Source organism: Marmota monax, unplaced genomic scaffold, assembly GCF_021218885.2.
Source record: "Marmota monax isolate L192 unplaced genomic scaffold, Marmota_monax_Labrador192_F-V1.1 WCK01_AAM20220418_F8-fsc00003, whole genome shotgun sequence".
Taxonomy (NCBI): domain Eukaryota; kingdom Metazoa; phylum Chordata; class Mammalia; order Rodentia; family Sciuridae; genus Marmota; species Marmota monax.
In genome coordinates this window covers 7564185-7592153 of record NW_026694084.1, presented here as the reverse complement: position 1 = coordinate 7592153, position 27969 = coordinate 7564185, and the positions used below count along the sequence as shown (strand labels likewise).

Here is a 27969-nt window from a genome sequence, read left to right as displayed (position 1 = left end):
GAGGATCGAACCTCGTGCCTCACATGTGCTAGGCAAGTGCTCTACCACTGAGCTACAAACCCAGTCCATGCATAGTGAATCTTCAAGACAAAAATATACTGAATTATACTTGGGTAAAGTGCAAACCGTCAAGTTTGAGTTAATATTCATATTATTTGACATTCTCTTTATATTCATTGTTTTAACTTGCCAAAAAACCCTATATGATTCTGCACCTTGACAAATTTCTAACAAGCAAGCTCATTATACAGCAGTTGTATGTGGCCATAAGAAAGGTGACTACATGTGTAATTTAAGGTCTAAACAGTGTAACACAAATGAATGCATGAAGGAGTCAATTACAGTGGGATGACCGTTGTTGAGATTGGTTGGAGAAGACCAAAGAGGGAAGAAAGTAAGCTTTTCTTGAGTTCTTTTCCACGCACCACAATTTGTGATAGGTTTGCCAGGTTAACCAATTAGCCAGCAAGACCCCAGTATACTGAATTTGGTGCACTGAGAGATTGCTGCAGTATATATTTTCTGTGTAATTAAGTGTAATTATTGTGAAATGTAGTGAGGCACTTGTCCGTAATCAAAATCAAACAAGAATTTCCAGAAGTATCCCGGCTACTGGAGCTACAAATGTCAAATGGTTTGGGGAAAACATAACCAATAATTATAAACAGAACTAGAGTGGGAAGCGTGGGCAGTTAGTTATACTTCAAACAGCTTCACAAGATGTTTGGGATGTATCGTTGAGAAATCTAGAGAAATGAATCAAGTTAGACCGGGAAAACGCAGTAAAGGCAGGCGAAGAGCACAGTCCCGGGCCAGCGACCCTTAACAGTTTGGAGCGGCTCTTCTAGCACCCACCGCCTCTTTCTTGGCTCTATTGGCTGTGTGGTTGGACCCTTCCCTCTTCCGCCCCGCCCCTGCTCACTCTCCCAGTCCCGGCCCCGCCCATGATCAGCCCTCGCCCCGCCCACCCTCCCTGGGCCGCAGCCGGCTCCGCCCACCCTCCGCCGCGCGGCGCGGCGGGGCGGGTGAGGAGGAGCGGCGCTCCGGAGCGGGGGGGAGATCCGCTGCCGAGTTACGGGAAAGTTGGTCCGAGTTTTGGGAGTTTCCCTCGGGCTCGGCCGGCCGGTGCCTCGGCTTCTTTCCTCCCTCTGGCCTTTGTAGTCCAACCGGTCTCTCTTTCTGCTTCGGGCCGCCATGGAGCAGCCGCCAGCGCCTAAGAGGTAACGAACGCGGGGAGCGGGGAGAAGGAGGGAAGGACGCTGGGCGGGGGTAGCTAGGCCCGGTCCTGCGGCGACCCTCTCCCGCCCGGATCCTGGCGCGACTAGGGTCCCGAGGCAGTCTGAGTGCCCGGCCGCGTCGGTCCCCGAGGCTAGGGGGCCCGAGGGGTCCGAGGCTCGCCTCCCCTCCCCTCCCCTCCCCCGTGGCCAGCGGGGCCTGGCGGGCGTGGAGAGTTGTGTGGGCAGCGCCGGGCTTCGCGGGGCCCGACCTTGGGGCGGTTAGGGTTTTCCCTGGAGGCAACTTCACGAAGCCTGACCTAAAACGAGGAAATTAATTGGTCTTCTTACAACCATGTCCTTTTTCTTGTCAAACGTTCTTCATGATGTTACATTTATTTTCTTTTTTGAGATATAGGGTTATTTGCAGTTTAAGGAATAAGTATTAATAGCTAAACTGTGTAAAACTCACTGTGGATATAGTGCACTGACAGGTGTTCTTCTCCCTACCCCCTCAAGTTCAGAAGAGTTTATGCATGCAAGACAGCAGGAATCTTAAATTAGAACCCCTTCCTCATATAGTTTTGCTTGTAAAAATAGTGATGCTTTGATATGGTATTTATTGTTAGTTTACATTTGATGTTTGATATATTGAAAATGTAAGAGGTGGGGGAACAAAGTAGACGTTTGAACTTTTACATTTGCAATGATCTTAGGAGGCTAAATCAATGTTGTTCATGGATATAAGTTCATAATGTGCATCCCTGCTCCCCAGGAATTAAACAACTAATTGTTTGATGGTGTATAAAACATTTGGTTTTTAATTTATAAAATAAGTATACTAATCTTTCTCCCAGAGAGTGCTGTTGTGAAGATTAAAGAGCTCATGTGCTTTGATACCTAAATAGATGAAAAGTGTTGAATTCACAAACATGGAATAATTAAAAGGTAGGGACTTTGGGGCCAATTGTGAATTGTGTGACCTGAGCCTTAAGGCCTGGAAACCATCTGTTCAAGTGAGAAAAGGAGGGTGTGGAGAGGTTCCAAAAGGACCTCCTGTCAAGAACTGTGAAAGCAAGTCAATAGATCTATTGAGCATTTTGTAAGGTGTCTGTCTTCTGGTACTCACTGTGGACTTAGTTTTGATATTATTGAAGAAAATCGGGAACATTTTTTTTTCTTTCTCTCTGCTTTGGAAGTACTGTTAGGGGGCACTGCTGACATAATGCCATAGGCCAACTTGAACAACTTTGAGTTGAAGTAGAATCTCTCTGTATTGATTAGCTCTGTGTGAGTTATCAGAGTGATGGAGCACTTGCCTCCCATGTGTGAGGCACTGGGTTCAATCCCCAGCATCACATAAAAATAAATAAATAAAATAAAGGTATTCTGTCCATCTACAACTTAAAAAAAAGGAATCCATTGTCTTACGACAACTGGAGGAGTTAGGGGAAGGTGTGAGTATTTTATGCTTTTCAAATTGGTGATTGTTCGTTTAACAGGCTTATTTTTAACTCTCTTCATAGATTTATTTGACCTAGAAAGGCATTTCTTGTTAGTGTTTTTTGCTTTTTTTCTTTCCCTAAGAGACAGGGTCTCACCATGTTGCCCAGCCTATGCTTGAACTCTGGGGCTCATGTGATCCTCCTGCCAAAGCCATCTGAGTAACTGAGACTACAGGTGAACACTAAGCCCCCAGCTCAAGCACACATTTTTGAGGAACAAAACATATGTGATATTAATCCATTTTATTTGAATATCTTTTAAAAATTTCATAGCATTTTCATATTATAATATTTTATCCTCCTGACAACCCCATGGAGTAGGTTGAATTATAGGCAGTAATCCTGTCTTATAACTGAGTAACAGAGTTTGCTACATGGAAGGCTATGACAGGAATTACTGACAGTGAGTTTTTGGGTTGCCCCTATTGATCATTACCTCCTAATAGTAAAGCATAATTACCATTTTTGAGGTCATATTGTTTTCCCGAAATTCATACAGTAACTGCTACCTAACAATGGGACTTGTTTGTAGAAATTCATTGTTTGGTGATTTTGTTGTGCAAATATAGAGTGTAAAGCTATGTAGATGGCTGTAATGTCATTATGCACTGTAGTGTGTGTGGTCTTGCAGTGTGGCTGTGTGGCACATGACTGTAAATACATTCTTTTGTTTAATCATCTTAAGAAATAGTGATCCTGGCTCTGTCACTTACTATGTTCTAAATTTAAATTTCTTCATCTGTAGAATATGGGGGATTAATAATGAGGTCACAGTGAAATACTTAGCATAGTACTTCATAATATGTTCAATAATGTTAGTTGTTAACTTGTATTTTGCTTATTAAATGAGACTCAGAGAGGTTAAAATAATTCGGTTAAGTAGAGAAGGTGGTAAAACCCTGAATCTGATTGTGAAGGCTGTATAATCTTATTGTTGTACAGTGATACCTTTTTTGAAGCTTTCTTAACATTCAGTAATGTAGTGGTCATCTTTGTCTGCCATTTCTTGGTTTCCTTTGCTTACTCTCTTCTTAATCTCTCTAAGAGTGCTATTTAGCGTTTCTGCCTTGAGTAGTACTTCCTTAGTGTTCAGACACTTTTACATGGTCATATCTGTGTTGCAGCAACTGCTGCTGCTCAGTTGGCATTTTTGCCTTCCACCCCATTCATTCCCAAGATTTTCAGCAATGACTTCTAACTGAGCACTTTAGTTCAGTGGTTTTCCAAAATATTTTAACAGAAACATTTTAATAACAGAAAAGCTCTGAAGAGTAGGGACAGTGCTCCAAGAACCTGGTTCCTAATCCCTTATTTCTTTTCCTTTTTTGTTGTTCTGTAGAACCTCCTAATGTACTACACAGTTTGCTTTAGTTTATCCTGCAGGTTGCTTCTGATTTATTTTGCTAAAACATTACTTCAGTTATACTACACCTTTCTTTGGGATTAGAGAAACACTTGTCTACTTAGTATCCAAAGCCTCTATCACTTGATCTCCCCTTTAGCCTTCAGTTACTCTTCTCCAAGGTGAATCTGTCCTCATAAACTTAACCCCGTTATTCTTTATTTAGGTTATAGGCTATGAGTATTCCTAATTTTGCCTTTGATTATTCTTAAAAGTTCTTAGTGTCTCCCCCCCCCCCCCAATCTGTTCTATTTCTTCAAGGCCTGCTTCATAAAGTATCTTTTTGAATACTTTCTAGCCTGAGCTATTTCTCTATATTCCTAATATACTCATTCGATTATATGACATCTTCGTGTTCTTTTTTTTTTAAGAGAGAGTAAGAGAGAGAGAGAGAGAATTTTTTAATATTTATTTATTTTTAGTTTCCGGCGGATACAACATCTTTGTATGTGGTGCTGAGGATCGAACCCTGGCTGCACGCATGCCAGGCAAGCACACTACCGCTTGAGCCACATCCCTAGCCCTCTTCCTGTTCTTTTTTATTATTAAATTTTGGGCCTCCAGAAGACAATGGGGACTAATTTAATTTTTTTCTTTAAAGTTGAACCAGCATGCCTTTATTTTATTTGTTTATTTTTATGTGGTGCTGAGGATTGAACCCAGTGCCTCACACGTCCAAGGCAAGCCCTCTACCATTGAGCTACAGCCCCAGCCCATGGGGACTAATTTATAAACATATATCACACCCTCCAATTTAAGAGAGACAATGTTTCCAATATATTTGAAGCCCTCTGTGTAAAAAAATCTCTTCTCAAATATATTCCCTTCCCATTCCCAAAAGGGTGATTATAGTTCTGAATTGGGTATATGTCCTTCCTATACCTGTTTTTATATTTTTAACATACACATACACACATCAAACATATCACACACATATACACATATCTAGTGTTAATCTCAGCTTCATCACTGATTTGAAATTTGCTTCTTTGGATATCATTCTTCTCTGGGAGTTGAAAATTACGGGGTTAAGAATTATGACTCAAGAGTTCTAGACAATCTGAAAGGCACCTCTCACCCTTCTATTCCTTGATTTGGTTTCTCTGACAAGGCTTGTGTAAAACATGATTAATATCCTTGTCACTGACTTGCGCGCCAGACTGACTTAGAATCTCAGCTTTCCTTAACAGGTCTGTTATAGAAATCTTCAGAAGCATGAGAACTCTGATTACTAGCAGGTATGTAATTGTATAAAATGTTCTGCAAAAAGAGATAGAATATTGTTGACTAAAGAAATACACTTTCCCAGATAGGTCTTGTTCCTCAACTAGATTATAAGATTAGTTGTTATTTATTAAAACTTGTCAATTAAGGTATAGTTGGAAGAGAGTTGGTGTTGGTATGAAATAGTGAAAACACTGGAAGGATAATAATAGAATGAGTTATTGAAGCACATGCTCAAGACAGATGAGGAAAGTTCTTTGATTTAAGTTATAGTTAGATTCTGTGTTTTTTTTTTTTTTTTAATAGTATGAAAGGATACTTTGGGGGAAGTTGAAGACTGAAGTCAAAATGTTAGGGTTTCAGTCAGAATATATTCATATTGCAGGGCACTGTGGTACATACCTATACTACGAGTGACCTGAGAGCCTGGGGCAGGAGGATCACAAGTATGAGGCCCACATTGGCAACCTAGTAAGACCCTGTCTTTAAAAACAATGAAGAAGAAGAAGAGCAGGGATGCAGCTCAGTTGTAGAGTGCCCCTGGGCTCATTTCCCAGTTTTGCAAAGAACATTAACACAAGTAAAAGGTGAAGGTAAGAAAAATATAAGGGCAGATTTTTCTATGAATAGATGGATTATCAGTGAGACAATGATAATGGAATGAAAAAGAAAGGTAAAATGATGAATATATAGGAGAATAACATAGAAAGTCTTCATGTACTTCTTAACATGAAGAGCCTCATTAGCCTGTAGCATCTGTAGCATTGATCCTAGGCCTAGAATTAGAAAAAATAGATGACAGAGAACTCTCATCTCTCAGGATTTGAATTGGGTGGGACAAAGCAACAAACCAACTAACTAGATAGTAGAATATTAGGAATATCATGAAAATAACTGCAATGAAAAGAGGGGGTGGACTTCATTTTATGTCCACTTTACTAATTTATATGTCCTTGGAGTGTTGGAAGGTAAATTCTTCTGCATTTATTGTTGGAGAGATTCACCAGTTGAAGAGCTGAAGTTGTCTTTGAGAAGATGAACTCTTAAAAAAAAACAACACAGCCATGCCTGTACCCAGTGGGTGGGGAGGCTGAGTCAGGAGAATTGCCAATTCAAAGCCAGCCTCAGGAACAGTGAGTTGCTAAGCAACTCAGTGAGACCCTGTTTCTAAATAAAACACAAAATAGGACTGGGGATGTGGCTCAGTGGTCAAGTACTCCTGAGTTCAATCTCTGGTATCAACAAAACAAAACAAAACACAAAAACAGCATTCTATGTGAAGTTTCTAATTTTATATCATTCACTTTACCTTATTTTTTATGTTGCTGGACATTGAATTCTGGGTTTCACACATGCTAAGCACACCTTTACCAGTGTTCTACACCCCCAGCCTGGAAGTTTCCAACTTTAGAGGCAGACAAGTAGATATAATGTCTAAAGTAGTCTAAGGAGAAAAGAACACAGCAAACAGGAACATCTCTTTAACAGTTGTTAGAGAGATGGTCTTTAAAGCATATGCTCTCTTTAGGTTTTGGTGGTTAATTTAGGATGATGTCAGCTCCAATAAAATCGATTTAGGCCCTTTCAAGGGGAATAGTCAATGACATTTCCTTGTTGGAGAGAGGGACTATGGCAGTGAAATCTGGAGCCATTCTAGGTGAGCAGTCTTCATTTGTACTTTAAGACAGTTGAGAAATGTGTGTTGACTGTAGGCAATGATTAATTTATTTATTATTCATTCAGGGGGCAAGATATAGAATGTACGAATATTGAAGAATTTGTAAGAAATGTAAAGAAAGATAATACATATAAAACAAACTAGGTTAAAAGTTGCTTTTCTGAAATAATATAAGCACTTATTCCACAAAGCTTTAAAAATGCAAGGTTTAAATCTAACACTTCTTGTTTGGATTGTAACAGAAACATGAATGCTTAGAATTTGTGAAGAATTTCATTTTTTTTGTTTTTAAAAAAATTCCACTGCAATGGAATTTTCTCTAGTTGAACCAGAATTTATCTCTAGTTGAACTAGATATTGTCACTTCAGGCCATTGTGTATTAGTGGCTTTCAAAAAACATTTTTTAATCAGATACTGAGACTCAGTACAGAGCTACATATATACTACTCAAACAGAAGTTTCATGAAATGTGTTTTCTGTTTGGTTTCAGTAAAAAAATAATGGTCATGATCCACTAAATTATTTTCATGACCCACTGATGGGTTGTGATTTGTAGTTTGAAAAAATATAATGTGTGTATGTATTAGTGACAGAAAATTGATTTTATTTTCATCTTTATTCTGATGCTTAATATAGGTGAAGGTGTTAAGCAGAAGTCCAGAAAGGTGTTAGTTACTGTATCCATGCATAAAGATTCTACAAAGGAAAGAAGTGAAGGAGAGAGAGGAAACTCATATTTTAAAATGATAGTATTTGGAATACTTCATATTGTCTCAAAGTATGGAAAAATTAGAAATGATTATCTGTGATGTCTGAAAGGTATTTAAAATTTTTTTTTTGTAGTTGTAGATGGACAGCATGCCTTTATTTTATTTGTTTATTTTTATTGGTGCTGAGGATTGAACCCAGTGCCTCACACATGCTAGCTGAGTGCTCTGCCACTGAGCTACAGCTCCAGCCCCTGAAGTTTTTTTTAAAAAATATTTTATTAGTTAGTTGTTGGTGGACCTTTATTTATTTTTATGTGGTGCTGAGGATCAAACCCAGTGCCTCACACATGCTAGGCAAGTGCTCTACCACAGAGCTACAACTCCAGCCCTGATATCTGACAGTTTATAGAGGGAAATGTAATGTATGAAGGTTACTTTGAGGCAAAGGCTCTTATAGAGTATACTGACCCCCTGCACTGGAATGTCCAACTATAATTATGATGCCCTCAATTTTTGACTCTCTATCAATTTCAGCTTCTCTAACTCCCAAAGGTCTTTCCATTTTCTTCTAAAGAGAAAATTTATCCTTTCTGATAAAACCTTTCTTTTATCTTAAGCTTTACTTTGAGCTTCTTTTTTTGTTGTGATTTTATTTGAATTGCCTCATATGTTAGGATTGTTCTAATTTCAAGAAGGCTTTAGCTCATAGAATAAATATAATGTTTTTATCATAACTTTTTCTGGAGTCTCAAGTTGAATAAATGGAAAGATACATATGTAAATATGAATATTTAAAGTAATTTTTTGTTACATGCTATGAATATTAAAGCTCAGATTTCCTTGAATTTCTTTTTAAAAAAATATATTTATTTTTTAGTTTTAGGTGGACATAATATCTTTATTTTATTTTTATGTGGTGCTGCAGGTCAAACCCAGTGCCTCACGCATGCCAGGGGCGCATGCTACCACTTGAGCCACATTCCAGCCCCAGATTACCTTGAATTTCTGAGAGTTCATCGAAGGTTATATCTTGAAAAATGACTTCATGAAATGAGAATTACTGAAAGCTGTTAACATGATAATTAGTATAAGTAGTATTGTATTGGACTCTAAATTAGTCTATAGATTTTATATGATACCAGGCATCTTAATAAAGAGGTGAATTAAACAAAATTTTCAGATGTTTCCAGCTATTATTATATATAAGTACATATTACTTCTTTGATACATACTTTTTTTTTTTTAAGTACCAGGGATTGAACCCAGGGGGGCTTAACCACTTAGCCACATGACCCCCACCCTTTTTTTAAAGATTACCTTTTTAGTTGTAGATGGACACAATATCATTATTTTGTTTATTTTTTTTATATGGTGCTGAGGATGGAACCCAGTGCCTCCCACATGCTCGGCAAGTGTTCTACCACTGAGCCACAACCCCAGCACCCCCAACCCTTTTTAAATATTTTATTAGAGACGGAGTGTTGCTGAGTTGCTTAGGGCCTCAATGAGTTGCTGAGGCTGGGTTTGAACTCTTGATCTTTATGTCTCAGGCTTCTGAGTTGTTGGGATTACGGGTGTGTGCCTCCTTACCTGGATGATATATACATGTTTAATAACTGGTGAAATTGTTGAGCATTTGTAATTCCATGGGTGGGTTAGAATTATTCTTTGCTAGATTATTTTTTCATTTTTAGGATTTTTGGTTTTCTGAAATGTGGGACCTAGAGTTCTATAATTAGAAAGGAATGCAAGTTTAACTTCTTTTTGTAATTTAGGTGAACTTTTATATATTTGAGGAAAGCAAAAACTGAAGATAATAGGCAGCTAATTGCCCTCATTTTGTCTCTCTGGAGTCATTCAGTCTCTCTCTGTTGGGTTGCTCATTCTCTTTATTCGGAAAACTAGCTTTCTTAGTGATTACATCTTCTGGTAGAAATTAACTCTCAGCCTTGGTTCATTCATTTGCTCATTTTTCACACATTCATAATCATTAATTGATTGCCTTCCAAATTCCAGATGCTAAGTACATTGGTAAACAAAATAGAGGGGATCTTTGCCTTCATAGAACATACACTCTAGTTGGAGTGTGGGCTATGAGAGATAAAAGTAGCATGTACTGATAGAGAAAAATGGCAGAACCTTTTTAATAGGACAGTTGGAGGAGGCTTCTTTGAGGAGATGATATTTAAGCTGCTACATGACATTGAGAAATTGTCGGTGACGTGAGGAGCCAGAATACTGGAGAGGTATTCTAGTCAGAGAAAAATCCATGAGAATGACTAGAGGGGCAAAGAGCTTACTGTGTGGGAGAAATTGAAATGAGGCCATTGTGGCTGGGTGCAGAATGTGGCTATAGATGAGGTTAGAAAGATGGGCAGAGAGTCAGTGATACAGGGGATGGAAAGGAATTTGGATTTGTCAGATTGCCATGGGCTCTCATTAAAGGGGTCTAAGCAGGATTTTAAACAATTTGTATTAAAAAATTTTTTTTTTTAGTTGTGGATGGACATGATATCTTTATTTTATTTATTTTTTTGTGGTGCTGAGGATAGAACCCAGTGCCTCATGCGTGCTAGGCAAGTGCTCTGCCACTGGGCCATAACCTCAGCCCAGCAATTTGTATTTTAAAAGGATCATTATGGTTGATTTGGTTGGAGTAGATTGTAGAGGGTTAAGAGTTAAGTCAGAAACGGAGACTACTGCAAGAATTCATGGTTAGAGATGGTGGTATCAGTGGAGGTGGAGAGAAGTGGACAGATTTAAGTTATGTTTTCAAGTTAGAAATGAAGGATTAGCTGAAAGGAATGATGAAGAAAGAAGAATCAATCCTGGCTCTTATGTTTTGGGTTTGAGCAACTTGGGGTTGGGTTTGAACAATTTTGGGTGAAGACTAAAAGAGGAACAGGCTTGAATGTCTCTATTTTCTTCCTTGGAATTCCATACTTCCAGGAAAGTGATTCTTTTTTTTTTTTTTTTTAATTTTTTATTGTGGGTTGTTCAAAACATTACAAATTTCTTGACATATCATATTCCACACTTTGATTCAAGTGGGTTATGAACTCCCACCTTCACCCCATACACAAATTGCAGATTCACATCAGTTACACATCCATTGATTTACAAATTGCCATACTAGTGTCTGTTGTGCTCCGCTGCCATTCCCATCATCCACCCTCCCCCCTCCCCACCTCTCCCCTCCCCTCCCCTCCCCTCCCCTCCCCTCCTCTCTCTCTACCCCCTCCACTGTATAACCCTGAGGGTCTCCTTCCATTACCATGCAATTTCCCTTCTCTCTCCCTTTCCCTCCCACCTCTCATCCCTGTTAAATGTTAATCTTCTTCTCCTGTTCTTCGTCCCTACTCTGTTCTTAGTTACTCTCCTTATATCAAAGAAGACATTTGGCATTTGTTTTTTAGGGATTGGCTAGCTTCACTTAGCATAATCTGCTCTAATGCCATCCATTTCCCTGCAAATTCTATGATTTTGTCATTTTTTAATGCAGAGTAATACTCCATTGTGTATAAATGCCACATTTTTTTTATCCATTCGTCTATTGAAGGGCATCTAGGTTGGTTCCACAGTCTTGCTATTGTGAACTGTGCTGCTGTGAACATCGATGTAGCAGTGTCCCTGTAGCATGCTCTTTTTAGGTCTTTAGGGAATAGACCAAGAAGGGGAATAGCTGGGTCAAATGGTGGCTCCATTCCCAGCTTTCCAAGAAATCGCCATACTGCTTTCCAAATTGGCTGCACCAATTTGCAGTCCCACCAGCAATGTACAAGTGTACCCCTTTCCCCACATCCTCGCCAGCACTTGTTGTTGTTTGACTTCCTAATGGCTGCCAATCTTACTGGAGTGAGATGGTATCTTAGGGTGGTTTTGATTTGCATTTCTCTAACAGCTAGAGATGTTGAGCATTTTTTCATGTACTTGTTGATTGACTGTATGTCCTCCTCTGAGAAGTGTCTGTTCAGGTCCTTGGCCCATTTGTTGATTGGGTTGTTTGTTCTCTTATTGTCTAATTTTTTGAGTTCTTTGTATACTCTGGATATTAGGGCTCTATCTGAAGTGTGAGGAGTAAAGATTTGTTCCCAGGGTGTAGGCTCCCTATTTACCTCTCTTATTGTTTCTTTTGCTGAGAAAAAACTTTTTAGTTTGAGTAAGTCCCATTTGTTGATTCTAGTTATTAACTTTTGTGCTATGGGTGTCCTATTGAGGAATTTGGAGCCCGACCCCACCGAATGTAGATCGTAGCCAACTTTTTCTTCTATCAGACGGCGTGTCTCTGATTTGATATCAAGCTCCTTGATCCATTTTGAATTAACTTTTGTGCATGGCGAGAGAAAGGGATTCAGTTTCATTTTGTTGCATATGGATTTCCAGTTTTCCCAGCACCATTTGTTGAAGATGCTATCGTTCCTCCATTGCATGCTTTTAGCCCCTTTATCAAATATAAGATAGTTGTAGCTTTGTGGATTGGTTTCTGTGTCCTCTATTCTGTACCATTGGTCCACCCGCCTGTTTTGGTACCAGTACCATGCTGTTTTTGTTACTATTGCTCTGTAGTATAGTTTGAAGTCTGGTATCGCTATACTGCCTGATTCACACTTCCTGCTTAGCATTGTTTTTGCTATTCTGGGTCTTTTATTTTTCCATATGAATTTCATGATTGCTTTCTCTGTTTCTACAAGAAATGCCGTTGGGATTTTGATTGGCATTGCATTAAACCTATAGAGAACTTTTGGTAATATCGCCATTTTGATGATGTTAGTTCTGCCTATCCATGAACAGGGTATATTTTTCCATCTTCTAAGATCTTCTTCTATTTCTCTCTTTAGGGTTCTGTAGTTTTCATTGTATAAGTCTTTCACCTCTTTTGTTAGGTTGATTCCCAAGTATTTTATTTTTTTTGAAGATATTTTGAATGGAGTGGTTGTCCTCATTTCCATTTCAGAGGATTTGTCGCTGATATACAGGAATGCCTTTGATTTATGCGTGTTGATTTTAAATCCTGCCACTTTGCTGAATTCATTTATTAGCTCTAATAGTTTCTTTGTAGAGCCTTTTGTGTCTGCTAGATATAGAATCATATCATCTGCAAATAGTGATAATTTAATTTCTTCTTTTCCTATTTTTATGCCTTTAATTTCTTTCGTCTGTCTAATTGCTCTGGCCAGTGTTTCGAGAACTATGTTGAAGAGAAGTGGAGAGAGAGGGCATCCCTGTCTTGTTCCAGATTTTAGAGGGAATGCCTTCAGTTTTTCTCCATTCAGAATGATGCTAGCCTGAGGCTTAGCATAGATTGCTTTTACAATATTGAGGTATGTTCCTGTTATCCCTAGTTTTTCTAGAGTTTTGAACATAAAGGGATGTTGTACTTTGTTGAATGCTTTTTCCGCATCTATCGAGATGATCATATGGTTCTTATTTTTAAGTCTATTGATGTGGTGAATAACATTTATTGATTTCCGTATATTGAACCAGCCTTGCATCCCAGGGATGAGTCCTACTTGATCATGGTGTACAATTTTTTTGATATGTTTTTGTATCCGATTCGCCAGAATTTTATTGAGGATTTTTGCATCTAGGTTCATTAGAGATATTGGTCTGTAGTTTTCTTTCTTTGAAGTGTCTTTGTCTGGTTTAGGTATCAGGGTGATGTTGGCCTCATAGAATGAATTTGGAAGTTCTCCCTCCTTTTCTATTTCCTGAAGTAGCTTGAAAAGTATTGGTATTAGTTCTTCTTTAAAGGTTTTGTAAAATTCTGCTGTATACCCATCCGGACCTGGGCTTTTCTTAGTTGGTAGTCTTTTTATGGTTTCTTCTATCTCCTCAATTGATATTGGTCTGTTTAGGTTTTCTATATCCTCCTGACTCAATCTGGGCAGATCATATGACTTAAGAAATTTATCTATGCCTTCACTATCTTCTAATTTATTGGAGTATAAGGTTTCAAAATAGTTTTTGATTATCTTCTGTATTTCTGAAGTGTCTGTTGTGATATTGCCTTTTTCATCCCGTATGCTAGTAATTTGAGTTCTCTCTCTTCTTCTCTTCGCTAGCATCGCTAAGGGTCTGTCGATTTTGTTTATTTTTTCAAAGAACCAACTTTTAGTTTTGTCAATTTTTTCAATTGTTTCTTTTGTTTCGATTTCATTAATTTCAGCTCTGATTTTAATTATTTCTTGCCTTCTACTTCTTTTGCTGTTGTTTTGCTCTTCTTTTTCAAGGATTTTGAGATGAAGTATGAGATCATTTATTTGTTGGTTTTTTCTTTTTTTAAGGAATGAACTCCAAGCAATGAATTTTCCTCTTAGAACTGCTTTCAATGTGTCCCATAGATTCCGATATGTTGTGTCTGTGTTTTCATTTATCTCTAAGAATTTCTTAATTTCCTCCTTGATGTCTTCTATAACCCATTGATCATTCAGTAACCTATTGTTCATTCTCCAATTGATGTATGCTTTTTCCTTCCTTCTTTTATCGTTGATTTTCAGTTTCATTCCATTATGATCAGATAAGATGCATGGTATTATCTCTACTCCTTTATATTGTCTAAGAGTTGCCCTGTGACATAATATATGATCTATTTTTGAGAAGGATCCATGTGCTGCTGAGAAAAAAGTGTAACTGCTTGATGTTGTTTGGTATACTCTATATATGTCAATTAGGTCTAGGTTATTAATAGTGTTATTGAGTTCTATAGTTTCCTTATTCAACTTTTGTTTGGGAGATCTGTCCAGTGGCGAGAGAGGTGTGTTGAAGTCTCCCATGATTATGGTGTGGTGGTCTATTAGACTCTTGAACTTGAGAAGAGTTTGTTTGACGAACATAGCTGCACCATTGTTTGGGGCATAAATATTTATGATTGTTATGTCTTGTTGGTGTATGGTTCCCTTAAGCAGTATGTAGTGTCCCTCTTTATCTCTTTTGATTAACTTTGGCTTGAAATCTATTTTATTTGATATGAGTATGGACACTCCTGCTTGTTTCCGAAGTCCATATGAGTGATATGATTTTTCCCAACCTTTCACCTTCAGCCTATGTATGTCTTTTCCTATCAAATGCGTCTCCTGTAGGCAGCATATTGTTGGGTCTTGTTTTGTGATCCATTCTACTAGCCTGTGTCTCTTAATTGGTGAGTTTAAGCCATTAACATTTAGGGTTATTATTGAGATATGGGTTGTTCTTCCAGCCATATTTGTTTATTTCTGTTACTAAACATGGTTTGTTTTCCTCTTTGATTATTTCCTCCCCCCCTTTACTGTCCTACCTCCCACTGTTGGTTTTCATTGTTATTTTCCATTTCCTCTTCCTTTAATGCTTTGGCGAGGATGTTTTGAAGAGATGGTTTTCTAGCTGCGAATTCTTTAAACTTTTGTTTATCGTGGAAGGTTTTAATTTCATCCTCCATCCTGAAGCTTAATTTCGCTGGATACACAATTCTTGGTTGGAACCCATTTTCTTTCAGTGTTTGAAATATGTTATTCCAGGATCTTCTAGCTTTCAGAGTCTGTGTTGAAAGATCAGCTGTTATCCTGATTCGCTTACCCCTAAATGTAATCTGCTTCCTTTCTCTTGTAGCTTTTAAAATTCTCTCCTTATTCTGTATGTTGGGCATCTTCATTATAATGTGTCTAGGTGTGGATCTCTTATGATTTTGCACATTCGGCGTCCTGTAGGCTTCTAGGATTTGGGATTCTGTCTCATTCTTCAAGTCTGGGAAGTTTTCTTGTATTATTTCATTGAATAGACTGCTCATTCCTTTGGTTTGGAGCTCTGTCCCTTCCTGTATCCCAATGACTCTTAAGTTTGGTCTCTTAATGTTATCCCATATTTCTTGGATGTTCTGCTCATGGTTTCTTAACAGTCTTGCTGAGCTGTCTATGTTCTTTTCCAGTTGAAATACTTTGTCTTCATTGTCTGATGTTCTATCTTCTAAGTGTTCTACTCTGCTGGTAGTATTCTCCGTTGAGTTTTTAAGTTGGTTTATTGCTTCCTGCATTTCTAGGATTTCTGATTGCTTGTTTTTTATAACCTCTATCTCCCTGTATAGTTGATCCTTTGCTTCCTGGATTTGTTTGCGTAATTCGTTGTCGAAGTGATCTTTCATTGTCTGATTTTGCTGTTTAATGTCTTCCTTGATACTCCAGATCATCTGAAGCATGTATATCCTGAATTCTTTATCTGACATTCCATCTGCTGCAGCTGTTACCTCTTCTAAAGTTGCGTTGACCTGCATTGCTTGTGGTCCTTTCTTTCCTTGTCTTTTCATACTGCTTGCGTATCTTTCCTGCAGGTGCGGGCGGCGGCTCTGCTCTCTCCTTATTCCAATTGGGGTGTCGTGGCTACCACGCCAGCAGGTCACTGGGCCTGTTCTGGGAGCTGGTGGCGGCTCTGTTCTGCCCCTACTCCAATTGGGGTGACGAGTGTACCACGCCGGCAGGCCACCGGGCCTGATCCGCCGGTCGGTTGCAGGTTTGCCTACCCTGCAGGCGCGGGTGGCAGCTCTACTCTGCCCCTACTCCAAATGGGGTGATGTGTCTGTCGTACCAGCAGGCCACTGGGCCTGTCCCGCTGGTCGGTCGCAGATCTGCCCACCTTTCGGGCACAGGTGGAGGCTCTGCTCTGCCCCTACTCCAATTGGGGTGTCGTGACTACCCCGCCTGCAGGACGCTGGGCCTGTTCCTGGCAAGGGAGGCGACTCTGCTCTGTCACTACTCCAATTAGGGTGGTGTTTGTACCACGCCGGCAGGCTCCTGGGCCTGATCCGCCGGTCTGTTGTAGGTCTGCCTACCTTGAAGGCGCGGGCGGTGGATCTGCCCTGCCCCTCCTACCACGCCTGCCTACCCCTGGGCCTGATCTGCAGGTTGATCACTGGTCTGCTCACCCTGCGGGCACGGGTGGCGGTTCCGCTCCGCCCCCACTCCAATTGGGGTCACGTGACCACCACACCGGCAGGGCCTGATCCGGGCGTGGGATAAGGATCTGCTCTGCCCCTACTCGAGTTGGGATGATGTGTGTACCACACTGGCAGGCCACTGGGCCTGACCCGCCAGGCTGTCACAGGTCTGTTTACCTTGCAAAGCGCGAAGTCCGGCTCTGCCCTGCCCCTCCTACCACGCCCATGTACTACTGGGTCGTGGGTCTGCCCACCTGGTGGGTGTGGGTGGCGGCTCCGCTCCGCCCCCTCTCCAATTGGGGTCACGCGGTCACCATGCTGGCGAGCCGCTGGGCCTGCTCCGGGGGCTGGCGGCGGCCCGGCTCCTTCCCTCTGGCTCGAGGACAAATTGAGGAGACTCGGGTGACTGAGCCTCACCCCCCTTACCAGGAGACCAACTGCTCATGTCACCGCTGGTATTGATGAAGATCTCTCCTCCACCGCTTTCTGCTGACATCAGATCTCTGCCATGTTGGTATCCTATGCGAATGGCAGCATTTCGTTCCCCTTGCCGTGCAACCCAAGCAACGGGTGAGTCCTGACCGGCCCTCAGCAGGACCCGGACCGAGACGCAGTTTCCGCGGGCTCCTAGCCCCGGTCCAGGGAAGTTCCGGGAGCCGGAACTCGGCCGCTCCGTGCTCGATGTAAGCTCCTATAAGTGTAAGCTCCAAGAAGCAGCCCCCGCGGGCTCAGTTCCGGGAGCCGGAATTCGGCTGCTTAGTGCTTGGTGTATGCTCTGATAGTAGCAGGGTCCAAGAAGCAGCCTCCGCGGGCTCCGCAGCCCTGAGCCAGGGCGGTTCCGGGACGGTTCCGGGAGCCGGAACTCAGCCGCTCCGTGCTTGGTGTAAGCTCCTATAAGTGTAAGCTCCAAGAAGCAGTCCCTGCGGGCTCAGTTCCGGGAGCTGGAATTCGGCTTCTTAGTGCTTGGTGTTTGCTCTGATAGTAGCAGGGTCCAAGAAGCAGCCTCTGCAGACTCCGCAGCCCTGAGCCAGGGCGGTTCCGGGACGGTTCTGGGAGCCGGAACTCGGCCGCTCCGTGCTCGGTGTAAGCTCCTATAAGTGTAAGCTCCAAGAAGCAGTCCCCGCGGGCTCAGTTCCGGGAGCCGGAATTCGGCTTCTTAGTGCTTGGTGTTTGCTCTGATAGTAGCAGGGTCCAAGAAGCAGCCTCCGCAGGCTCCGCAGCCCTGAGCCAGGGCGGTTCCGGGATGGTTCCGGGAGCCGGAACTCGGCCGCCCCGCGCTCGGTGTTCACTCCGATAAGATCAGATTTTAAGAAGCACCCAGGCGCTGAACCCTAGCAATCTGTCTGCAAGCCGCAGGCGAATTGCAGCCTGAAATTACCTGTTCTATGGCTGAATGAGCTGCGGTCAGTCAAAAACAGGTATGGTGACATCAGTTTACCAACATGGTGGCTGCTGGCCTCCTCTGTGGTCTGACCGGTGTGGAGAACTGAGATGGACCGCTTCCTTCCCCCGTCTCTAACCCAGAATTCAGCCCTGAGTGTGGTGCTTACGCGGCTGGCAGAAACTGCAGCACTGTAACCCTGCGTCTCTATCCCGGAAAGTGATTCTTAATTGGTCCAAAATGTCATATGAGGTGGTTCCTTTAGAAGAAGTGGGTAGGGATGAAATAATGAACACTAACTTCTATTTTTTTTAATCTCTTGCTTTCACCAGGTTAAAAAATGGGAACCATACCTAGACTTTGTTAGGTATGAAATGTTCAGATGTGTTGGCTGTGATCTGCAGGTTTTTTTTTTTTTTAACGTTTTTACATAGCAATATAAAATATAAAATATCAGCACAAAAATGCATGGCTTGGTGAATTATAAGACAGAACCTTTGTAATCACCGGTTAGGTTAATAAATAAAACTTGTCTCACTCCCTAGAAGTCTCTTCTCTTCTGTGTTCTCTGTCACCATCACAACCATTTTTCTCACAAGTAAACCATTATCCTGGTTTTCATAAGTAATAACCTAAATATATGTTGCTAGATATTCTAGGTTAGCCTTGGTAAAAAGTAGTTTTGATATGAATTATCACTTTTAATGTTTAGATTAGCCCTCTATAGTTTTTCTTTTCCTTGTTTAAGAACTCAGGTTGGTTGAACTGTGGTTTCTCACAATCTGCGTTTTGCCGATTGCTTATTCAAGGTTTGGTTCAACATTCCTTTGTCCTCTTCTTTTCTGCAGATGGGCAGCTGGAACCAGAGATGGATGAAACTCAAATTCGATCCCTTAGGCATTGTTAGAGGTGGGGTTTGGCAAGACAGTAGGAATCTTTTAATATTAAATGGTTTCTCTTTTTTGTGTGTGTGAGGTTAGCAGCTGTTAATGATTAGTAATTATTTAATTCATTGAATGTTGCAAAATGGTGAACTTCTAAATGCTTCATTTTATTATGAATGTTTTTGTAAAGTCATTTCCCTTCACTTCCTATTTGCTTATCCAGAGGTGTCATTTATAAAGGAAAGACAGGATAAATGCTTATTTCTTTCCCATTATTTATCAGTTTTCAAGATAATGAATGAATTCCCTCTCTTCCAAAGGGGATCGCTCTTCTCTTTTAAATGTCATTATGAGCTGATGAATTTTTATCTGTTGTGATTACTGTTATTGAAACTCAAAATCTCCCATCTTTGGTCCATGGGAGTTTTTTCGGGAGAGAACACGACCCTACTGGTCTTTGATAGTTTCCTTGCTGCCTGCTGTGATAAGATACCAGGACTTGTTTTGTACGTTTCATGTTCCAGATCCAGAAGCAACCAAGTCTCCAAGAAGCCTGAGTTTCTTTTAGTGAGAAATGCTATTTCAAGACCCTAACCTGGGGGCTGGGGTTGTGGCTCAGCGGTAGAGCGCTTGCCTAGCATGTGCGAGTGAGGTCCTGGGTTCAATCCTCAGCACCACATGAAAATAAATAAATAAAAGGTGTTGTGTCCAACTACAACTAAAAAATAAATATATATATATTTTTAAAAAGACCCTTACCTGGGTACTGAGAGCCTGTTACTTTTAGTAGCTTTTAATTCATATGTAGGAGAACTGATAATTCTTTCAAACTGTGGGATATTCTGTTAAAAAGAGTGACAGCACTGTTTCGAGCTCCTTTCTCTGGTTAATATCTCCATTACACCTTTGTTTTTAAGTTTGAGTTAGAAATTAAGTGTGAGTAGAGTGAAATTATGTAGCAGAAATTATTTAGAGTAGACTTTTATCTTCATGTTCTACAAATTACTCTGATTACTCTTTAACCTATTTCTTTCTCATTTTTTTTTTTTTTGGTGGTACTAGAGATTGAACCCAGGGACATGCTCTGCTACTGAGCTACACCCTCAGCCCTTCTTATTTTATATTTTGAGACTGGGTCTTGCACCAAGGCTGACTTTGAACTTGTGATCTTACTGCCTCTTTAATCTCTGGGATTATGGGCATGTGTCACTGTGCCCAGCACTTTCTCAGGTTTGTTTGAGGCGACCTAGTGTCTTCTTTTATTAAATGAAAAAGATATAGAAAATAAGCTAATATGCCACCACTTTCCATGAAGCCAGATTTCAGGCCTTATATTTTTTAGGTAGAACATTTCATCTTTCTTGTCACTGTATACATAAAAATATCTGTGTACAAACAAAGAAAATATCAAGGGAAATTGAAGACTGCTTTATAAATCTACTCCGAAGTGTAAAATGAGAAATTGTGGAATTTAAATGTCAAATATTATGCCTTTAGTTTTGATGTTAGCCCCTCTTGTCTTTTTTTTTTTTTTTTTTTTTTTTGTGTGTGTGCCTTGAATAAATAAAATTAAATATTTATCTGGGTAACACAGTTGGTAATTTCCATTTTCAGTGTCTTATATAACAATAGGGGAAAGAGAGCTGGGTTGAATCCCCAGTACTATCAACAAAATAAACAACAAGAAATAAGTATCAGATTGAGCAAGAAATTCCATAAAATTCCAGTGGGAATTAAAAATAAATGTACTAGTTAATGCTTGAAAAAAATTTTTTTTGGGGGGGGGCTGGGGTTGTGGCTCAGCAGTAGAGTGTTCGCCTACCACATGTGAGGCCCTGGGTTTGATCCTCAGCAGCACATATAGATAAATAAATAAAGGCGTTGTATCCAACTACAACTAAAAAAAAAAAAGCCCATGAAATTCCCAAGTTTTTTTTTTTTTTTTTTAAATTGTCATTTGGAGCATTACCTACATGATGGGACTCATGGTATTTCCAAAGTTAATTGGAATTTCAGAGGCTATTTATACCTGTATAAATATAACAGTGTTACATTTATAATAGTTATTTTTTAATGTTTTGGGTACCAATGATAGAACTCAGGGGCATTGGACCACTGAGCTACATCCCTAGCCCTATTTTGTATTTTATTTAGAGACAGGGCCTCACTGAGTTGCTTGGTGCCTTGCTGTTGCTGAGGCTGGCTTTGAACACATGATCCTCCTGCCTCAGCCTCCTGAGCTGCTGGGCCATGTTTAATATTTTAAGGGATCCCCGTACTGTTTTCAGCATTAGTTCCCACTAGTAATACAGAAGAGCTCCAAGTGTTCCATACGTTTAGCAGCACTTTCTGTTTTCTGGGTTGGTTTATTTGTTTCTAATGAAAGCTATCATAAAGAGTATGAAACTGTATCTCATTGTGGATTTGATTTCCATTTCTTTATTGGTTGGTCTTTTAGGGCTACTTTTTAATAAACTACAGGTTACTTGAACATGAGTATCTGATACTGTGACAGTTGCTCTGGTAACTGAGATTACTGCTGGGTAGTGTATTTCTTGACATCTATTGAGATTTATTACATAATTTTTCCCACTTAATTCTGTTAATGTGATGAATTGTATTTACTGATTTGTGTGTATTTAACCATTCTTTCATCCCTGGAGTAAAACCTACTTGTTTATGGTATAAAAATCTTATTAATGTGTTGTTAAGCACAATTTATTAATATTTTATTGGTCTGTGATTTTCTTTCCTTGATGTGTCCATATCTGGTTTTGGTGTGTGATAGATATTGGCTTTAGAGAATTTGGAAGTGTTCCCTCCCTTTTTATTTTGTGATAGTACTTATTCAAAGGATTGGTAGAATTTAGTTGAGAATCCATCTTATTCTGGGCTTTTCTTTGTTGGAAGGCTTCTTGTTCCTACTTGTATTTCAACATTTTACTGGTTGTTTAAGTTTTCTATGTCCTCTTGATTCAGTTTTGGCAGATAACATTTGTCTAGAAATTTATCCATTTCTTCTAGGTTTTCCAGTTCATTTGAGTATAAACTTTCAAAAAAGTCCCTAATGATCTGCTGAATTTCTTAGATGTCTGTGATGATTTCTCCTCTTGCATCGCTAATTATTTTGGTTTTTCTCCCTTTTTCTTTTTGTTTGTTTGGTCAAGGGCTTATCAATAGTGTTTATCTTTTCAAATAATCTAATCTTTGTTTCATCAATCCCTTGTATTTTTTTTTAAATTCTTAAATTTATTGATTCTGCTTCTGATCTTAATTCTTTCCTTCCTTCTACTGGTTTTGGAATTGGCTTGTACTTCTTCTTTTTAAAAAATATTTATTTTTTATTTTAGGTGGACACAATATCTTCATTTTATTTTTATGTGGTGCAGAGAATCGAACCCAGTGCCTCACGCATGCTAGGCGAGCGCGCTACCACTTGAACCACATCCCCAGCCCCTGTACTTCTTTCTTAAGAGTCTTGAGATTTCACGAGTAGGTTTTCATTTGGGATCTGATTTTCTTATATAGCCACTCATTTCTATAAACTTTCCTCTTAGAACTACCTTCAGTAGTGTCCCAGTGGTTCTGGTATGTTGTATCACTGTTCATATTTGGGTCAAAGAATTTTTAAATTTCTCCCTTGATTTCTTCTCTCGCCCATTCATCATTCAAAAGAGTATTGTTCAATTTCTGTGTGTTTATATAGTTTTGGTAGGTTTTTTTGGTGTTGATTTCTAATTTCCTTTGATTATGATCTGGTAAGATGCAAGGAATTCTATCTTTTTTTTTAGTGTTTGCTAAGAGTTGCTTTGTGGCAAAAAATATTGTCTATTTTGGAGAAGGTTCCATGTGCCTCTGAGAAGAAAATGTATTCCCTGTTGTTGGATGAAATATTCTATTGATGTCTGTTAGGTCTATTTGCTTTATAGTATTTTTGAGGTCCAAAGAGTCTTTACTGAGTTTATGTCTGTGTGACTTATCTAATAATGAGAGAGGTGTGTTGAAACCAGTTTTGTATTGGGGGTCTATCTGGGACTTCCTTTGAGTACTTTCTCTTTTATGTGATTAGGTTATGCGCATTTGGGGCATAAATATTTATTATTCTTGGATTATTCCATTCACAAATATGAAGGGACCTTCTTTGTCTCTTATTAATTTTGGTGTGAAATATGCTTTGTTAGATATGAGCTATTCCTGCTTGTTTCCAGGCTCCATTTGCATAGTATATTAATTTCCATCTTTTCACTTTTAGCCTGTGACTGTCTTTGCCTGTAAGGTGTATTTCTTGCAAACAGCATATAGTTGGGTGTTACATTTTAATCCATTCTTCCAGTCTGTGTCTTTTAATTGGAGAGTTGAGATCATTTACTTTCAGTGTTATTATGGAGAGATGCCATTTTGATTTACATATTGTGTTTAATTTGGTGCTATTTTTCATTTGCTTAGGTAATATTCAAATGAGATTTGTTCTTTTGTGAGCTCTGAGGTTTGCTTTTTATTTCTTCTGTGTGCAATATTTGTTTAAGTTCTGTAGTGCTGCTTAGTAGTCATGAATTCTTTTAGGTTTTGCTTATCTTGGAAGGTTTCTATTTCATCTTCAATTTTTGAATGATAGATTTGCTGGTTACAGCAGTCTTACTTGACAGTTATTTTCTTTTAGGTCTTGGAACACATTGTTCCAAGCCCTTGTGGCTAGTAGAGTTTGTTTTGAGAAATCAGAAGACTCTGATTGGCTTGCTTCTAAATGTGACTTGATGTTTTTTTCTCGTGAGGCTTTTAAAAATCTATCCTTTTGTATGTTAGGCATTTTAATTATAATGTGTCATGGAGAGTTTCTTTTTAATCTTGTCTATTTGGGGTTCTGAATGCCTCCTGTGTCTGGATGTTCCTTAAACTCTGAAGGTTGGGAAAATCATCTGTTATTATTTCCATAAGGAGTTTATCCATTTCATCAGTTCCAGAGATTCTTAAATTCGGTCTTTTCATGTTTTCCCAGAATTCTTATATGTTCTTATCATGGTTACTTTTTTTTCCCTTAATACTGTCATTGTTAATACATCCAGTTCAAGGCTGATCACTTTGTCTTCTAGCTCTGAGATTCTGTCTTTAATAGTCTCTATTAGACTTTAAACCAAACCTTTATTTTGATTTATTGTTTCTTTCATTTCCAATATTTGTTTGGTTCTTTTTTAATTTTTCTATCTCCTTATTGAATTTATCATTCATATTCTGTACTAACTTAATTCCTTCAGTTTTTTTTGTGTTCTCTTGTAATTTGTTGATCATTATTTTTTGAATTCCTTATCTGATATTTTATCCACTTTAATATTTTTGGGGGTCATTTGCTGGTGAATTATGGCCTTTAGAAATTGTTGTGTTAGCTTTCTTTTTCATATTTCTTGTATTTATGTGTTGGGTTTTATGCATCTGTTGGAAGAGATTCTCTTCCACTCTTATGTGTGGGCCTTTTTAGGGCACCGTATTTAATTGCTGAAGTGTTCTAGAGTGATATGTAAAAGGCGAGTGACTCACCCAAGATGGAGATTTAACCAAGAGATTTTATTGGGTGGCTGCCTGAAGGGGAAGAAAAGGAGAGGCAGAGAGAGGAGAGGAGAAGGGCAGAGAATAGAGAAAGAGAGCAGAGAGAGGAGGGAAAGAAGATGAAGAGGGCAGAGAGCGCTTTGGCTTAAGAAGAGTTGGGTAGGCGATGTGGCGGGTGCTGATTGGCAGGGTGACTCAGGAATGGGTGCTGATTGGCAGGGTGACTCAGGAAAGGGCGAGCGGACACTTGGACACTGTGTCCCATGGGGATTGGTTGAGAACACTTTTGAATTTGGCGCTCTTCAGCTTGGTGCTCTTTGGAGAGGAGGGGGAGGGGTAAGGGATTACGTGATGTTCTTCTCGAGAGTCAGAGACTTAACTTTAGTGGAGAGTCTCCCACACACCCAACACTATGGATGGACACCCCGTCATAGGTGTGGTATCTACTGCTTCTGTGTTATTTCTCTGTTTTTGCTATAGCAATGAATGTCGGTAGGTGGGACCAGGGGCCCCGCTCCCAGCTGTTTTAACTTGGGGCTGGTAGTTAGTTTGGATTTTTTGTCTCTTCTATTCTTTGTATTAAAGTATAGCTGAAGATTGTCATTAATTTGTGTTTGGAGCAAGGTGTACTGTCTTTTGGTTGAGTTTAGTTCAGAGTTTCTACCCTGTGAACTTACAGTGTCCTCATAGTACCTCACAGAATAGGGAGAAACAAACAGTAATATCAGTGCAAATAACATACAACATTAAATACTTGGTTCTTACTTTGACATCCACAATGTTAACTGCTACAAAACTCAGAAATGGTAGGGTCAACAGTTGCCATCAGCAAACACAAAAAGTAACCATGATATCTGACATTAAAGCAAACATCAGGTGTCAACTATGGCTTCCACAGCAGTAATAACTGCAACACTATTTTTTTTGTTAATTTTTTTTTTATTGGTTGTTCAAAACATTACAAAGCTCTTGATATATCATATTTCATACATTAGATTCAAGTGGGTTATGAACTCCCATTTTTACCCCAGATACAGATTGCAGAATCACATCGGTTACACATCCACATTTTTATATAATGCCATATTAGTAACTGTTGTATTCTGCTACCTTTCCTATCCTCTACTATCCCCCTTCCCCTCCCCTCCCATCTTCTCTCTCTACCCCATCTGTTGTAATTTAATTCTCTCCCTTGTTTCTTTTTCCCTTTCTCCTCACAACCTCTTATATATAATTTTGTATAACAATGAGGGTCTCCTTCCATTTTCATGCAATTTCCCTTCTCTCTCCCTTTCCCTCCCACCTCATGTCTCTGTTTAATGTTAATCTTTTCCTCATGCTCTTCCTCCCTGCTCTGTTCTTAGTTGCTCTCATTATATCAAAGAAGACGTTTGGCATTTGTTTTTTAAGGATTGGCTAGCTTCACTTAGCATAATGTGCTCTAATGCACATTCCCTGCAAATTCCATGATTTTGTCATTTTTTAGTGCTGTGTAATACTCCATTGTGTATAAATGCCACATTTTTTTTTATCCATTCATCTGTTGGTTCCACAGTCTAGCTATTGTGAATTGTGCTGCTATGAACATCGATGTGGCAGTATCCCTGTAGTACGCTCTTTTAAGGTCTTCAGGGAATAGTCCGAGAAGAGCAATGGTGGTTCCATTCTCAGCTTTCCTAGGAATCTCCATACTGCTTTCCAAATTGGCCGCACCAATTTGCAGTCCCACCAGCAATGTACAAGTGTACCCTTTTCCCCACATCCTCGCCAGCACTTGTTGTTGTTTGACTTCATAATGGCTGCCAATCTTACTGGAGTGAGATGGCATCTTAGGGTGGTTTTGATTTGCATTTCTCTGCTAGAGATGGTGAGCATTTTTTCATGTACTTGTTGATTGATTGTATGTCCTCCTCTGAGAAGTGTCTGTTCAGGTTTTGGTCCATCTGTTGATTGGGTTATTTGTTATCTTACTGTTTAATTTTTTGAGTTCTTTGTATACTCTGGATATTAGGGCTCTATCTGAAGTGTGAGGAGTAAAAATTTGTTCCCATGATGTAGGCTTCCTATTTACCTCTCTTATTGTTTCTCTTGCTGAGAAAAAACTTTTTAGTTTGAGTAAGTCCCATTTGTTGATTCTAGTTATTAACTCTTGTGCTATGGGCGTCCTATTAAGGAATTTGGAGCCCAACCCCACAATATGTAGATCGGAGCCAACTTTTTCTTCTATCAGGTTCAGAGTCTCTGATTTGATATCAAGCTCTTTGATCCATTTTGAGTTAACTTTTGTGCATGGCGAGAGAAAGGGATTCAGTTTCATTTTGTTGCATATGGATTTCCAGTTTTCCCAGCACCATTTGTTGAAGATGCTATCCTTCCTCCATTGCATGCTTTTAGCCCCTTTATCAAATATAAGAAAGTTGTAATTTTGTGGATTGGTCTCTGTGTCCTCTATTCTGTACCATTGGTCCACCCGCCTGTTTTGGTACCAGTACCATGCTGTTTTTGTTACTATTGCTCTGTAGTATAATTTGAAATCTGGTATCGCTATACTGCCTGATTCACATTTCCTGCTTAGAATTGCTTTTGCTATTCTGGGTCTTTTGTTTTTCCATATGAATTTCATGATTGCTTTATCTATTTCTACAAATGCCGTTGGGATTTTTGATTGGCATTGCATTAAACCTATAGAGAACTTTGGATAATATCACCATTTTGATGATGTTAGTTCTTCCTATCCATGAATAGGGTATATTTTTCCATCTTCTAAGATCTTCTTCTATTTTTCTCTATAGGGTTCTGTAGTTTTCATTGTATAAATCCTTCACCTCTTTTGTTAGGTTGATTCCCAAGTATTTTTTTTTTTTTTTTTTTGAGGATATTGTGAATGGGGTGGTTGTCCTCATTTCCACTTCAGAAGATTTGTGGCTGATATACAGGAATGCCTTTGATTTATGCGTGTTGATTTTATATCCTGCCACTTTGCTGAATTCATTTAATAGCTCTAGTAATTTCTTTGTAGACCCTTTTGGGTCTGTTAGATATAGTATCATATCATCTGCAAATAGTGATAATTTAAGTTCTTCTTTTCCTATTTTTATGCCTTTAATTTCTTTTGTCTGTCTAATTGCTCTGGCTAGTATTTCGAGAACTAAATTGAATAGAAGTGGTGAAAGAGGGCATCCCTGTCTTGTTCCAGATTTTAGAGGGAATGCCTTCAGTTTTTCTCCATTCAGAATGATGCTAGCCTGAGGCTTAGCATATATAGGTTTTACGATGTTGAGGTAAGTTGCTGTTATCCCTAGTTTTTCTAGTGTTTTGAACATAAAGGGATGCTGTACTTTGTCGAATGCTTTTTCTGCGTCTATCTAGATGATCATGTGGTTCTTATTGTTAAGTCTATTGATGTGGTGAATAACATTTATTGATTTCCGTATATTGAACCAGCCTTGCATCCCAGGGATGAATCCTACTTGATCATGATGCACAATTTTTTTGATATGCTTTTGTATTCGATTCGCCAGGATTTT

General features: G+C 39.4%; 1 protein-coding gene across 2 annotated transcripts in view; it reads left to right on the top strand.

The window, feature by feature from the left end:
- The first annotated feature begins 1002 nt into the window (after positions 1 to 1002).
- Stk3 (serine/threonine kinase 3) overlaps positions 1003 to 27969 on the top strand; it is a 370473-nt gene continuing 343506 nt past the window's right edge. Inside the window, exon 1 of one of the 2 annotated variants that reach the window (XM_058585630.1) lies at positions 1003 to 1220. In XM_058585630.1, the coding sequence (XP_058441613.1) occupies positions 1195 to 1220 (26 nt within the window). In that variant the 5' untranslated portion in view covers positions 1003 to 1194. The remainder of the gene's footprint in view (positions 1221 to 27969) is intronic. The other variant, XM_046464887.2, reaches the window with a different exon arrangement.